This window comes from Phoca vitulina, unplaced genomic scaffold, assembly GCF_004348235.1.
Source record: "Phoca vitulina isolate PV1807 unplaced genomic scaffold, GSC_HSeal_1.0 scaffold99, whole genome shotgun sequence".
Taxonomy (NCBI): domain Eukaryota; kingdom Metazoa; phylum Chordata; class Mammalia; order Carnivora; family Phocidae; genus Phoca; species Phoca vitulina.
Window position 1 is genome coordinate 2948144 of NW_022589802.1, and position 13029 is coordinate 2961172.

The window sequence follows — 13029 nt, forward strand, 5'->3', positions numbered from 1 at the left end:
AGCGACTCTGCCGCGGGGGCGCGGGGGGTTGGGGCTCGGGGCAAGTGTGCAGACTCCTGGGTTCCCGGGTCTGACACCCGCCTTTGCTGGCCCGCTCAGCAGGGGACTGTGCCGCCTCACCGCGGTGGGAAGGCAGCAAGAGCCTCAGAATGGCAGCAGCGGGGCCTTGGCCGGCATTACTGGTGGGCAGGAGGGCTGACAAAAGCATTTGCACAAGAATAGGAACTTTTGGTGAGAAATTGATAGTCTTTAATTTTCTGCTTATACTTCCAAGTGAATTAGAATCAAACCGAGTTAAATAACAGAAGTGGTCCTATTTTTACACACATACACACGTCTTCATTTTGAACGAACACGAATAATTATCTAATCTTCAACTTTAAGGTCAGAAATATACTTGAAATTTCTCACCTGTCTTGTCATTTGCCAAACACAATCAATAAACTGAAGAAATATAGGGGATCGGTCAGCATCCGCGTGGTTGTCATTGCCATGGCCCACTCTCTGCAACAAACAAGAGGTTAAGCATGTGAGTACGTGCCACATTCCTCTCAAAAGTCACTTAAAATTACCTAGTGGTAAGCCATCAGGTGTCATTTGTATGTCCCAAGACCTAACCAAATTCTTGGCACAGAAAAAGCACTCAAAAACGTTCACTGAATTGAACTGACTTCCATTACTCTTAGGAAACTAAATTTCAGTGTACTGTATATTTTTACGTGAATTTAATATAGTTGAGTTCAAGAAGTTATAATCAAGTGGCCAGTAAACTTTTCAGTCCCAGTGATGGGGTCAAGGCCCGGCCACCGCACCAAGTGCACAGTGTCAATGTGGGACTACTGATTAGCTGCTCAGAAAGCACATTACGATGGCCATTTCCTCCACAGATGGAAAAACAGGTTTTCCCATTTTTCAGAAATGTCAGGAAGTCTGAGAATCAAATAATAATCTACACATTTTAACCAATTCTACAGGACTCAGAGAGTCCCCAAATCTCACACTTGAAATGGTAATGGGGAGTCCTTGCTCAAGGCAGCCCAGTGTTGTGTTCTTCTGCAGTTCTGAGACATTCTTGACATCCAATAGTGTGTTTCACACCTTTCAGTGTTTTAGAACATACTCATAGATTCCTGGTAAAAGTTAAAAGAACTTCAAACACAAACGGGACAAAACACTGAAAATGTCAAATTAAAAAACAGTTTGAAAGTGAGCATTCTAAGAGGAGATTCAAATACTCTGATAACTAAGTAAAAGGATGAGAAAGAAACATTACGAAGGTCTGATGCAACCACCACATAGAAAGCACGAGAAATACTGGGTCTCTGAAACTGCCAGCAGGAGAGACATAAAAACAAGGAAATCCACGCCTCGCAGTTACAGTAGTTGGTCTTCTTTCTTTTATTGGTTTTCGATTGTGGTGAAACATACAGAACATCAAACGGGCCACATTTTAAGCATACAGCTCAGTGGTATTAAGTACATTCACACAGCAGTGCAGCCGTCCCCACCATCCATCCTTCCAATCTGAAACTCTTCCCCATTAACATCAGCTCCCCCCCACCCCACCGCGCCCACCAGTGTACTTTGTGTCCCTATGAATGTGACTGCTCTCGGTCCCTCTTACAAGTGGACTCCTACAGTATGTGTCCTTTTGTGACTGGCTTCTTTCACTCAGCAGAAGGTCCTCAAGGTTCATCTATGCTGTAGAATGTGTCAGAAATTCCTTCCTTCTTTAAGCTGAATAACACTTCCTCTGTATGGACAGACCACATTCTATGTATCCATTCATCTGTCGATGGACACCAGGGTTGCTTCTACCTTTGGGCTACTGTGAATCACACTGTTTATAAACGTGGGTGTGCAATTATCCAAGTCTCTGTTTTCACTTCTTCTGGGTGTATCCCCAGAAGCAGAATTGCTGGATCACAGGGTAGTTCTATTTTTAATTGTTTGAGGAACCGCCATACTGTTTTCCACAGCAGCTGTGTAAGTTGACTTATCTCTGTACTTCCCCTTTACAAAATAATTTGTAGAACCTGCTCTTCAGTATTTAAGGCACCTCGGGAACGGTTTTGCATGACCGCTCGCAATTTAAGATTCATCCTTTTGACAGCCATTCACTGAATTCCTCTGGTGTACGCAAGGCATCTTGCCTGGCCCCTGGAATTTCAGGACATGTCATGGTGTCCCATAGAGGCCACGCTCTTGGCTATACACCTGAGGTACCAAGATAAATGAGACAAAGTACCTGTGCTAAACAAATAATTCACTTGCAGTCTAGTCATGGGAGAAAGGCCTGCAAATAACAAGGGCACTAAAATGTGCCCAGGGCTTCCAAGTCTGGAATGGGTATGGTGGGGCCACAAAGGAACAAGTGACCAACCTAGGACGGGGCAAAGGAGGGACCAGAGGAGGCAAATCCCACGAGTCACAGTCATGGAGGAGGTCTCATTTGAGATAAACCTTGAAGGACAGAAGGATGTGCCTACTTCCTGGCTGGCCAGGGATGCACTGTAGTAGAAGCAGTGGGACCATGGTGGGGGATACCGAGAGCACCGTAAGTAGCTGGGCATGAGGCAAGGGGAGGGAGGCAAGACAAGGCTGAAAAGGTGGACTAGGCCAGATCACCAAGGGCCTCAAATGTTGAGTTGAGGAGTTTGCCCATGACCGCATAGGCCACGGGATTCGTGCTGGGGAATGGCAGCATGAGATCTGCTTCTTGGAACGCTCCATCTGGCTGCAGCGAGGACAATGGATTGGAAGGGGATAGGTAACAGAGAAACTAGTTAGGAGGCTGCCATCACAGCCCCAAGGGAGATGGGCAGGCTGGAATGAAGGGGGCATCAGTGGCACTGAGGAGGAGACAACAGATTTGAAGCACATGTATTTAAAGACGTGGGACCAGTCAAGATCACTAAGGTATTAAGCACACAGAGAGAAGAGAAGCAATCTGAGGACTGAGTCCTAGGGCACCCCAACACTAAGAGGTTGGGGAGAGAGGGAGGACCAAAAGATAGGAGGAAATTCAAAAGGCTGTGGAGACCTAGAAGCCAAGGGAAGAAACGGTCTCCAGAAATAGGGAAGAACCAACAGCATCAAGTGCTCAGGCCAAATAGGAGAAGGGCTGGGCAAAGTGGCAGCGATTGGTGGCTGTAACATGCAGTTTCGGGGTGGGGTGGGTGTTGGGAGGAGGAAGCCTGGCTAAAGTGAGTACAGGACAGCTTTATCGTAAAGGGGACAGATCTTTGCGGTGACAGCTGGAGGAAAAGTAGGGTCAAGAGGGTTGGTTTCCAGGGTGGGATAAATAATGGCATGTTTCTATGCCAGTGGGACCCATCTAGGCGAGAGGGGAGGGGGAGGCAGGCCAGAGGCAGGATGATGGAACAGGGGGCCAAGGACAGGAGTTGGCCTCAGGGAGGAACTTAGATGGCTCACTGACAGAAACTCGAGGGTAGAGTACAGGGAGGCAGCAAGGAGGTGACGGCAGGCTTGCAACTGCGGCTTGGGAACTGGCTCCACCCTCAACAGCTGGGTCACACTCCTGAAATCTGTTACAGCAGCTGCTTCGGGGTGGCTCTAGGATTAAACCAGATGATACATGTAACAGTGCTGGGTGTGGGTGCACAGTGGTGCTCAGTAAACTGCAGCCGTTAGGAATCTCATGATCTTATCACCATGACGAACCCGCATCAGCACGTAGGGCCAGGAGCGGAGCGTGCACGCACACCCCGATGCGTGCTGTGCATGGCCACGGCGGGCTTCTCAGTCCATAACCTTCAGCACCGCCCATCTAGTCAAGGGCCCCTGCCTGCTCCCTCTCTCCCAGGACACACAGTGTGGGGAGGAGTGGTGGCAGGGAATGGCCTGGGAGCCTTCAGGTGACCAGATGCAAACACTGGGGAGAGCTTCACTCGCCCCCCCCCCCCCCCGCGGCGCGCCCCCCCCCCCCCCCCCCCCCCCCCCCCCGCCACTAAACCTACCTGTCCTCAGGGCCCGGTCCTAAGCATCTGACATACACAAATTCACCTCTGCTGCACAACACACCACCTCAGAGAAGGGGACCGAGGCGCACAGAGGGAAGGGGCGCAGTGCAGAGGAGGTTCCAATGACGGCCCCCGAAGGGCATGTGGCTCCCAGGCTGTGAAGCTGCCTTTCCTCCTCCTCACGGCCCATGTACTTGGTACCCCCACGGCGGAAGCCACCAAAGCACCCCCCAGCCACTGCCCATCCTCCTGCTCTCTGGGAGTGGGTCTGAACGAGGCTTCAGGCATATTCCAGTGCCATGCACAGTTAAGACGAATCCCCACTGGCTCAATGACTGGGAAAGACCAGGAACGAACAGCCATTTATACTAAAACACAAACGGCAGCTCGAGAATAGCTACCAGATGACCCAGCGATCCCACTCCTAGGTATGTCCCCAAGTGTGAAAGCAGGCCGTTGCAGGCTGAATTGTGTACTGCCCCAATTCCTACGCTGCAGCCCTAACCCCCAGGGCCTCAGAATGGGACTATATTTGGAGACAGGGTCTATAAAGAGGTGATTAAAAGGAGGCTGAGAGGCTGGGCCCTAATCCAGTCTGACTGGTGTCCTTTTAAGGCGAGGAAATTTGGATGCAGAGAGAGGCAGCAGGGAGGTGCACACAGAGGAAAGGCCATGTAAGCACTTGGTGAGAAGGCGGCCACGCACGAGCCGAGAAGACACGTTTCAGGAGAGACCAACCCTGCCAGCACCTGGATCTTGGACGTCCAGCCTCCAGAACTGGGAGACAATACATTTCTATTGTCTAAGCTACTCAGTTTGTGGTACTCTGCATGGCAAAAACTTGTATGCCAATGTTCATAGCAGCATTATTCACAAGAGCCAACTGGTGGGAATGATCCAAGTGTCCATCAACAGAAATGGATAAACAAAGGGAATACTGCTCAGGTATAAAAAGGAATTAAGTTTTTATATATGCTATGATATGCATAAACCTTAAAAACAGTGTGTTTAGTGAAATAAGCCAGTCACAGAAAGACAAATATTGTATGATTCCACTTACAGGAGGCACCTAGAACAGGCAAATTGAGAAAGATAGAAAGCTGGTTAGTGATTGTCAGGGGCTGGAGGAGGGGGAGATGAGGAGGGACTACTTAACGGGTACAGGGTTTCCTTTTGGGGGTGAAGAAATGTTCTGGAACCAGACAAAACCGGTGTTTGCACAACATTGTGAATGTACTAAATGTCACTGAACTGTATGCCTTAAGATGGCTAACTCTGTTATATGAATTTTACCTCATTTATTAAAAAAAACAACATACCTACACTAAAAAAATTTTTAAAAAGCAGAGTGCCCTACCAAAAACATACCATGCTGAGGTCCATGGTATTCTATTATGCTGACTCAGGTCTGATACAGAGCAGAAAGCCTGTGTGTGTGTGTGTGTGTGTGTGTGTGTGTGTGTGTGATACACACACATGCATAGGAGAGAACAAAACAGTCAGGAATGTACCTCACCGTGTCAGCTTACCAGCGCAAACCTATGTCCGAAGCTTATCCACTCCTTCTCTATGAGAGCCTCGAACCCTTTGATGGTGCGGTAGTAACTGTCCAACATGAGCATGGCCAGAGACGTCAGCTGCGCTGTCCGGTCCCAACCATCGCTGCAGTGCACCACCACCGAAGTTTTCCCACATTCTATCTTATCAGCAATCCTTACTGCCCCAGCAAGAAGCATCTTCAGAAAAGAAGGCACATTAGAGCAGGCTACGTTTAATTTCTAGGACAGCAAAAAATAGTTCTGTGGAGAATGTTAAGAAGTCAGGTCAATAAACGAAACAATGCAATCGAGTGAGGATCACTCAGAAACATTAGCGCTGGGGGTGGGGAACACCCAACACTAAGAAAAATGACGACAGTAAATGCAGTCGTTTATTACAGGGCCACAAAGTGCATTCCAAACCTGATCTGACGCAAGCAGTATCCCTCAACAAAGACCACAGTCTGAATGTTGCCTGTGGAAACTATGAGAGCCTAGAATACTGCAAAGATGTGCTTCTTTACAGTGCTGAGAAACCACGTGGAGACACAGATTTATGGCAGGTACACAGAGAAATCTTAACCAGAAAGCATGTCAAGGACCAGCTCTCTTTACCCTTATATACTCCAGCCAGTGTGTCCCATCCACGTTGGAGAGCCACCGTGCCTCATCTATCGAAGGGTACACGATCTCTTTCAATTTACGCAGGGACTCTCTCATCACGTGGATGTTGTGGATCTCCAAGAACACGAGCTCCGCGTTGGGGTAAGCACTTTCACTTTCGTACCCTCCACCCTTGGCCTGTGAAAAACAAAAGACATAACAGCACTGCATCTGAGTTCATACTTCGATTGTTTCTAGTGTTATCAGAAAGAGACCGTTAAGGAAGCAACAAGGCCATCTGTGTATAATAAACCTCCTAATCCTTGTAGGATTCACCCCTGGCTGCTGGCACAAAGTACCACAAACCAAGCGGCTTAAAACAACAGAAATGTCCTCTCACAGTGCTGGAGCCAAAAATCAAGGTACCGGCAGGGCCGTGCTCCCTGAGAAGCCCCTTGGGGAGGATTCTTCTTTGCTTCTTCCAGCTTCTGGTAGCCCCAGGTGGTCCTGGTTTACAGACACATGACTCAAATCTCTGCCTCATTATCACATGGCCTTCACCTCGTGTCTGTCTCTTCTCTTCTTCTAAGGACCCCAGTCAGACTGGATTACGGCCCACCCTAATTCAATAGGACCTCATCTTAACTTGATTACATTTATAAAGACCTCATTTCAAAATGAGGCCACATTCACAGGTACTGGGAGTTAGATATTTGGCATATTTTTTATGCAGACACAATTCAACCCATAACAACTGTCCTGCACCCATCATCAGTTTTTAAACCATTAACAACTGGATCTTACTCAAGGCGAGTTAATTTTTAAAGGTTCTGTCTGTTAGTGCCATCTGTCTGAACAGAAAAAGTTGTACTACCACAAAAATTTCTGTATAATAAAACTATTTGTAAATCCCAAACAAGGAGGTTTAAGCAATTTAAGTAAAATAAAACGCAAATGAAACAAAAACAGGGGCTATGGCTGACCCTTTGGTAATCTCATAACAAAATCTGGTCTATAATTAGCTTCTATTTTGTGAAGGTCAACATTCAGAACCCCTCCGTGATGAGAACATAGACAAACTGAAACCTGGATATGCTGCTGGCGGGGATTCAAACCGTGCAGTCCCTGTGGGAAACAGTTTGGGGACTCCTCAGATTTAAGCCCAGAATTACCACGTGACCCAGCCATTCCATGCCCACTGAACTGAAGACAGGTACTCGAACAAAAACTTGTCCATGAAAGATCACAGCAGCACTATTCACCACAGCCAAAAAGTGGAAGCAACCCACTTGCCCAGCAGTGGAGGAATGGACAAACAAAATGTGCTCTCTCCATACGATGGGACTTTATGCAGTCAGACAAAGGTAAGAAGTGCTGGTACACGCTGCAACGTGAGTGAACCTTAAAAACATCACACTGAGTGGAAGAATCCAGGCCCCAGAGACTACATGTTGTATGATTCCATTTATATGAAAGGTCCAGAACAAGGAAATCTATACAGACAGAAAGTAAATTAGTGGTTGACAGGAGCTGGGGGGCGGGGGGACAATGGGCAGCAACTGCCAATGGGCACAGGGTTTCTATCTGGGGCTATGAAAGCATTCTGGAGTTAGAGGGGATTGTTGCACAACATTGTGAATATACCAGAAGTCACTGAATCGTAAACTCTGGGACAGTTAAAATAGCCAGATTAATGTTATATGAATTTTATCTCCAAAGACATAATAAATGCATCTGTGAACCCAAAGACCACACCCTTCATTTCGTCTCCAACCACTTAGCATGTGGATATTAATGCCCTGAGCTAAATACTGGGGTGACAAGTGGAGACCCTGGTCCTCAAGGCATTCACAATCTGGCAGGGCAGGTGGGTGAGGAGAGGGACATGTGCAGCGCAGGGGGGCAAGTCCTTTGCTGCAGGAGAGCACGGGGTGTGCTGGGGGCACGTGGCCAGGCCCGGGAGGCTGTCAGGGGGACAGAAGAGACGTCCGCGCTGAGAACACAAGTCAGGAAAGCTTTGCCCTGGGGAGGAAGGTCAAGAACACAGGGCAGAGGGGCCGTGGTGTATAGATGCCCAGAGATGGGCGAGGACGAGGCTCCCCGAGAGGCAGGCAAGCAGCTGAGCCGAGAGCACGGCACGGCGGTGGCGAGAGCAGTGGGAGAGGCGGCCAGAGGGCGGCCCGGGGCTGGACGGCGCAGGCACGGGGAGAGGGTCAGACTTGCACTGTGGCAGACCACTGGCTGTGCTGGGCAGAAGGGAGACCAGCTCGGAGACGGGCACTCATCTGGCTGAGGGAATCGTGGTAGAGGCAGCAGGGCAGAGAGACGCAGCGGACTGGAGATCTTGAAGGGGCAAGACACGATGGCTGACTGGGGCGATGGAAGCAGGAAGCCCATGAGGAGGCAGTGACGCCCAGGATTCCAGGCCGGGCACCCCAAGAGTCAGTGGTATCCTTTCCTGAGACCGGACTATTACAGAAGGAACAGAGTATTCAGCTTTCAGCATAGTGAGCGCAAGGTGCCTGTGAGAAATGTAAGCAGAAAGGTCTGCAGGCAGCTGTGGCTACCGACACGAAGTCACCGGCCTACGGAGGATGTTGGAGGACAGAGGTCTGGCACACCGTGCTCAAGGTCAGCAGGTAAGCCAGGAGAGAAGCGGAGCCTGGGAGCCTGAGAAAGGCCAGCGTTTAAGGCACAGAAAGCAAAGGAGACTGAGAAGAGCTGCCAGAGACTAGAGGAAGAAGAAAAAAAGGCAGAGTATTTTGAAAAGGAAAAAGTACTAAACTACCAAAAGCTTGAGAAGTCGAGGAAAAGAAGAACTGAAAAATACACGTTGGATTTGGTGACCGCACCACAAACGGTCTGGGCAGAGCCGGGGACGGGAGCTCGCTTCACAGGCCTAGGAGGCGAGCGGCCGGTCGTGCGCGCCCCGCGTCTCAGGGCGAGAGCTGCTCCCAGAAGCCCGTCTGTAAAGGGCAGGAGAACAACAGCGCCAGCTGGAAGGGGACGGTGACAGTGGCTGGAGGGGCAGCTTATTCGTGCAGATGGGAAAGACTTCACGGCAGAGTCGGTAGAGGACAGAGAGGAGGCCACTCGGCCACCGTAACAGGAGGCTTCTGTGGACGGCAGTACAAGGCAGCTTCCAGGTCTGGTGGCAGGAGGCTTGGGGCGGCCTCTGCACAAAGGCAAGGTCAGCTGCTGAGGATGAAGGGGGTGGGGCAGGGTTGTACATTAGAAAAAAAAGTCATAAAGGGGCTGAAGCGGCCTCTGGGGAGCCTGGGGGTGGGGAGGGCCCAGCTGAGGCTGGAGAATTCCAGCATGAATCTGGAGTGGCTCCAGCCTGCACATTGTGAGCCTTTCGTTCTCATGGAACATTCAGCAGTCTGGGGCACTGGCAGGAGAACGGAAGTAGGCCAGGTGGGGGTGCCAAAGGGCTACTGAGCCAAGGTGTTGGCTGGTGGACATGAGGCAGGACAGTCTAAGGAGGCTGGGCCAGGCAGGAGCACAGGAATACGGGCAGGGCCGAGAGGGAGCTGGGGGCAGGGGCACTGGGGCCTGGGCCCCCATGCACAGAGGACAGGCCGCAGAGCGACCTGGACAAGAGGCCGAGTCCGAGAGCCCAGGCTACATCTAAGAACTCAGCAGGGAAGTAGTTCCAGGGAAGACTGGGCTGCATGCGGCTAGAAGCCGGTTCCCCGGGCGTAGGAGCAGGGGCTAAGCAAGTGGCTAATGTGCCCGACAGGAAAACAAGAATGTCCGTGTGTGTGGATACCAGCTACACTTCAGGTTATTTCACAGAATTCTAGGAGATGCTTTAACTTCAGTGAAACACTTTGTAACACCCACTACAGACAAAGCAGTCTCGAGCACAGTCCTGCCTCCATGACAATTATATTTTCATAAAAACCACCGAAGCATCCAATGAAGATGCTGCTGACAAAGGAAGTAACAACACAGCAGAGGGGTGAAAGGCACAGACTTTGGTGGCAGGGAGAAAGGGTTTGTAATCCCAGCTCTGCCACCCAAATAGTTATGGTGCCCTCACCTCTCTGCACCCCAACCTTCCCACCTGTAAGACTTTCAAAGGGCCGCTGTGCAGATTAAATGCTAATTAAGTAAAATCAGTTTTCTTAATTAATGCTAATCCATGCAAGGCTTGGTGCCTTCCCTGCCCCAAGATCATCAAGCACAGGGCAGGATTACCTCACCGAGCACCTCCCACGTTTGTAGCCCTGCGCCAGGCAGAGGCCCCGGGCCCAGCCCCTGCCTGCCGGAGCCCCGGGGCCCGGGGAAGCTGCTCCGTGAGGTGGTGCGCTGGGCTCGAGCGCATCCAGGCCTTCAGCACGGAGGAAGCCCGTGCTAAGGAGGAGCACCAGAAGAAGGCGTTTAAAGGCAATCTGTTGCCCAGAAACTGATCACTAAAGATACAAATGAGACAAATGACAATCCGGAAATGAGGTTATGGAAGTAAATAGCTTCGCAGAGAACAGGCACCTGGAGGTCTTGAGACAGAAGGGGAAGGAGGGTGAGAAGACGCCCCACCTGTACCCCACAAGGAACAGGGGGAGGGGGTCCAGAGCGTTCTGGAATACAAGACTTTGCTGGCCAGACCTCTCTGTATGGGGGCAAAGCAGGCTTCTGGAGAGAAGCCGGAGATGTGGGGACACTGTTCCCTGCTAGCCCACAAGGCCCCAAGAATAAGCCGACAGCAGTGGCGGCAGGGCCATCCCCAGCCCTCGTGGGAAAAAGAAACCCGAACACCCCCAGGGAGCAGCCGGCTGAAGGATGGACTCAGGTTTCCCTGATTTCACACAGCTGTTCTGCGCTTGGGGCAGGCCTGCCAGGCCATCCGCCCATCAGTCTGCCAGTCTTCAGCAGCAGGGGGAGGTTCCCAGGTGAGAGAATGGGAGCCTCCTAGAGGGCGGACAACTCCCAAGGGCCAGAGGTACAAAGTGGCAGGGCAGGATGCCCACGCCCTCAGAATCCAAAGTCCACACACCTCTCCCATAGTGGACTACACATTTTCGTCCCCACAAAATTCATGTGTTGAAGCCCTAATCCTTAAAAAGATGATGTCAGAAGATGCGGCCTTTGGGAGGGGATGAGGTCAGGAGGGTGGAGCCCTCATGATGGCATTAGTGCCCTTATAAGAAGAGACAGAAGACAGTGGGCCTCATTTTGCTCTTGGCAGTGCGAAGACACGGTGAGAAGGTGGCTATCTACAAGCCAGGCAGTGGGCTATCACCTGACACGGGATCTGCTGTTACCGTGACGTTGGACTTCCCAGCATCCAGAGCTATGAGAAATAAATGTCTGTTGTTCATAGGCCACCCAGCCTCTGATATTTTGTTGGAGCAGCCCAAGCTAAGACACCTCTCCCACCCAGTTCTCCCACTGGATGCTCCTCTTCTCCTGACATCGAGGACCTCTCCCTCCCTCTCTGGGGTCTCCCCCCACCACTTGAAGCACCCCTTCCTCCAGTCATGGAGCAGCTGTTATGTAATCACTGGGTTCCAGGGACCCTCAGAGTAGTCCCTGCCACTTGGCGCCGAGGGCCCGGTGGCTGGACGTGCACTGAATGAGGAACTGCAACTGTGTGCAGGGCACCACCACACAGGGAGACCTCCGCTCATCTGGAAAGACGTCCCCGAGGAAGAGACACTGACATGTCATCTCAAGGACGGGGGAATGCTTAGCTCTGGGGGCAAAGGCTCAGAGATGCCACCGGGACGTGCTACAGGAACAGTTGGGACATGGGCCTGGGAGCTGCAGAGACAGGAAGGAAGGGCCCGGGGGTGGAGAGCTTCAGAGGCCCCGTTCAGGAACTAGACGTCACCGCCTCAAGGCACTGAGGGTGTGTGCAGAGGCAGACGTTTAGAAGGTCGCTCCGGCCATGATGTGGAGACTGGACTGAAGGGAGCCTCTACAAAATACTAGCAAACTGAATCTAGCAGTCTCTTAAGGAGATTATACACCAGGACCCAGTGGGATTTATTCCAGGAACGTAAGGGGGTTGTAGGAGCTTCCTAGGGCCGCAGTAACAAAGTACCACAAGCTAGGGGGGCTTAAAACAACAGACTTGATCCCTCACAGTTCTGGAGGCTACGAGTCCGAGACCAGTGTGTCTGGCAGGCTTGGCTCCTTCTGGGGGCTTGGAGGGAGACTCTGTTGCGTGCCCCACTCCTGGCTTCCGGTGGCGCACCCCATCTCTGCCTCGCTGCCGCCTGCCATCTTCCCTACATGACCTTCTAAGGGCGCCAGGCACCGGATTGAGGGCCCACCCTACTCCACTATGACCTCCTCTTCACTAATTACATCTGCTAAGACCCTATTTCTGAATAAGGTCATATTCTGAAGTTCCAGATGAACACGAATTTCTGGGATACACTATTCAACCCACTACAGTGGTCAATATACAAAAATCAGTCAGTGGAATACATCACATTAACAGACTGAAGGAAAAAAGAAACACAGGATCATCTCAACTGATACAGAAAAGGCCTTCGAACATCTAATACCTTTTCATGGTAAAACCACTCAAAAAACTAACAAGAGAAAGGAATTTCCTTAGCCTGACAAGGGCACCTATGAAAAACCCACAGCTAATATACCCAATGGTGAAAAACTGAAAGCTTTTCCCCTAAGATTAGGAACAAGACAAGGATGACTGCTTTCACTGCTTCTATTCAACATGGTACTAGAGGTTCTTGCCAGGAAATTAGGCAAAACGAAGAAATAAAAGGCATCCAGATTGGAAAGGAAGAAGTAAAGGATCTCTCCTTGCAGATGAGATGGTAATATATATAGAAGAGCTAACAGGGACTTGTTTGGTTCCTAGACATAACAGCACTACAGACAAAATCATTCCAGACATGCAGTTTGGTGTCCTGCTTCTGCCTCTTCCA

At 50.6% G+C, this 13029-nt stretch overlaps 1 protein-coding gene across 8 annotated transcripts in view; it reads right to left on the reverse strand.

Annotated features, from left to right (window-relative positions):
- The window catches only part of MTMR1 (myotubularin related protein 1), a 61480-nt gene that overhangs the window by 15352 nt on the left and 33099 nt on the right, over positions 1-13029 (reverse strand). For all 8 annotated transcript variants that reach the window (XM_032397408.1, XM_032397413.1, XM_032397415.1 and 5 more), the window contains 3 exons: positions 6137-6322; positions 5513-5719; positions 412-504 (listed from right to left, as the gene is read on the reverse strand). In XM_032397408.1, the coding sequence (XP_032253299.1) occupies positions 412-504; positions 5513-5719; positions 6137-6322 (486 nt within the window). The remainder of the gene's footprint in view (positions 1-411; positions 505-5512; positions 5720-6136; positions 6323-13029) is intronic.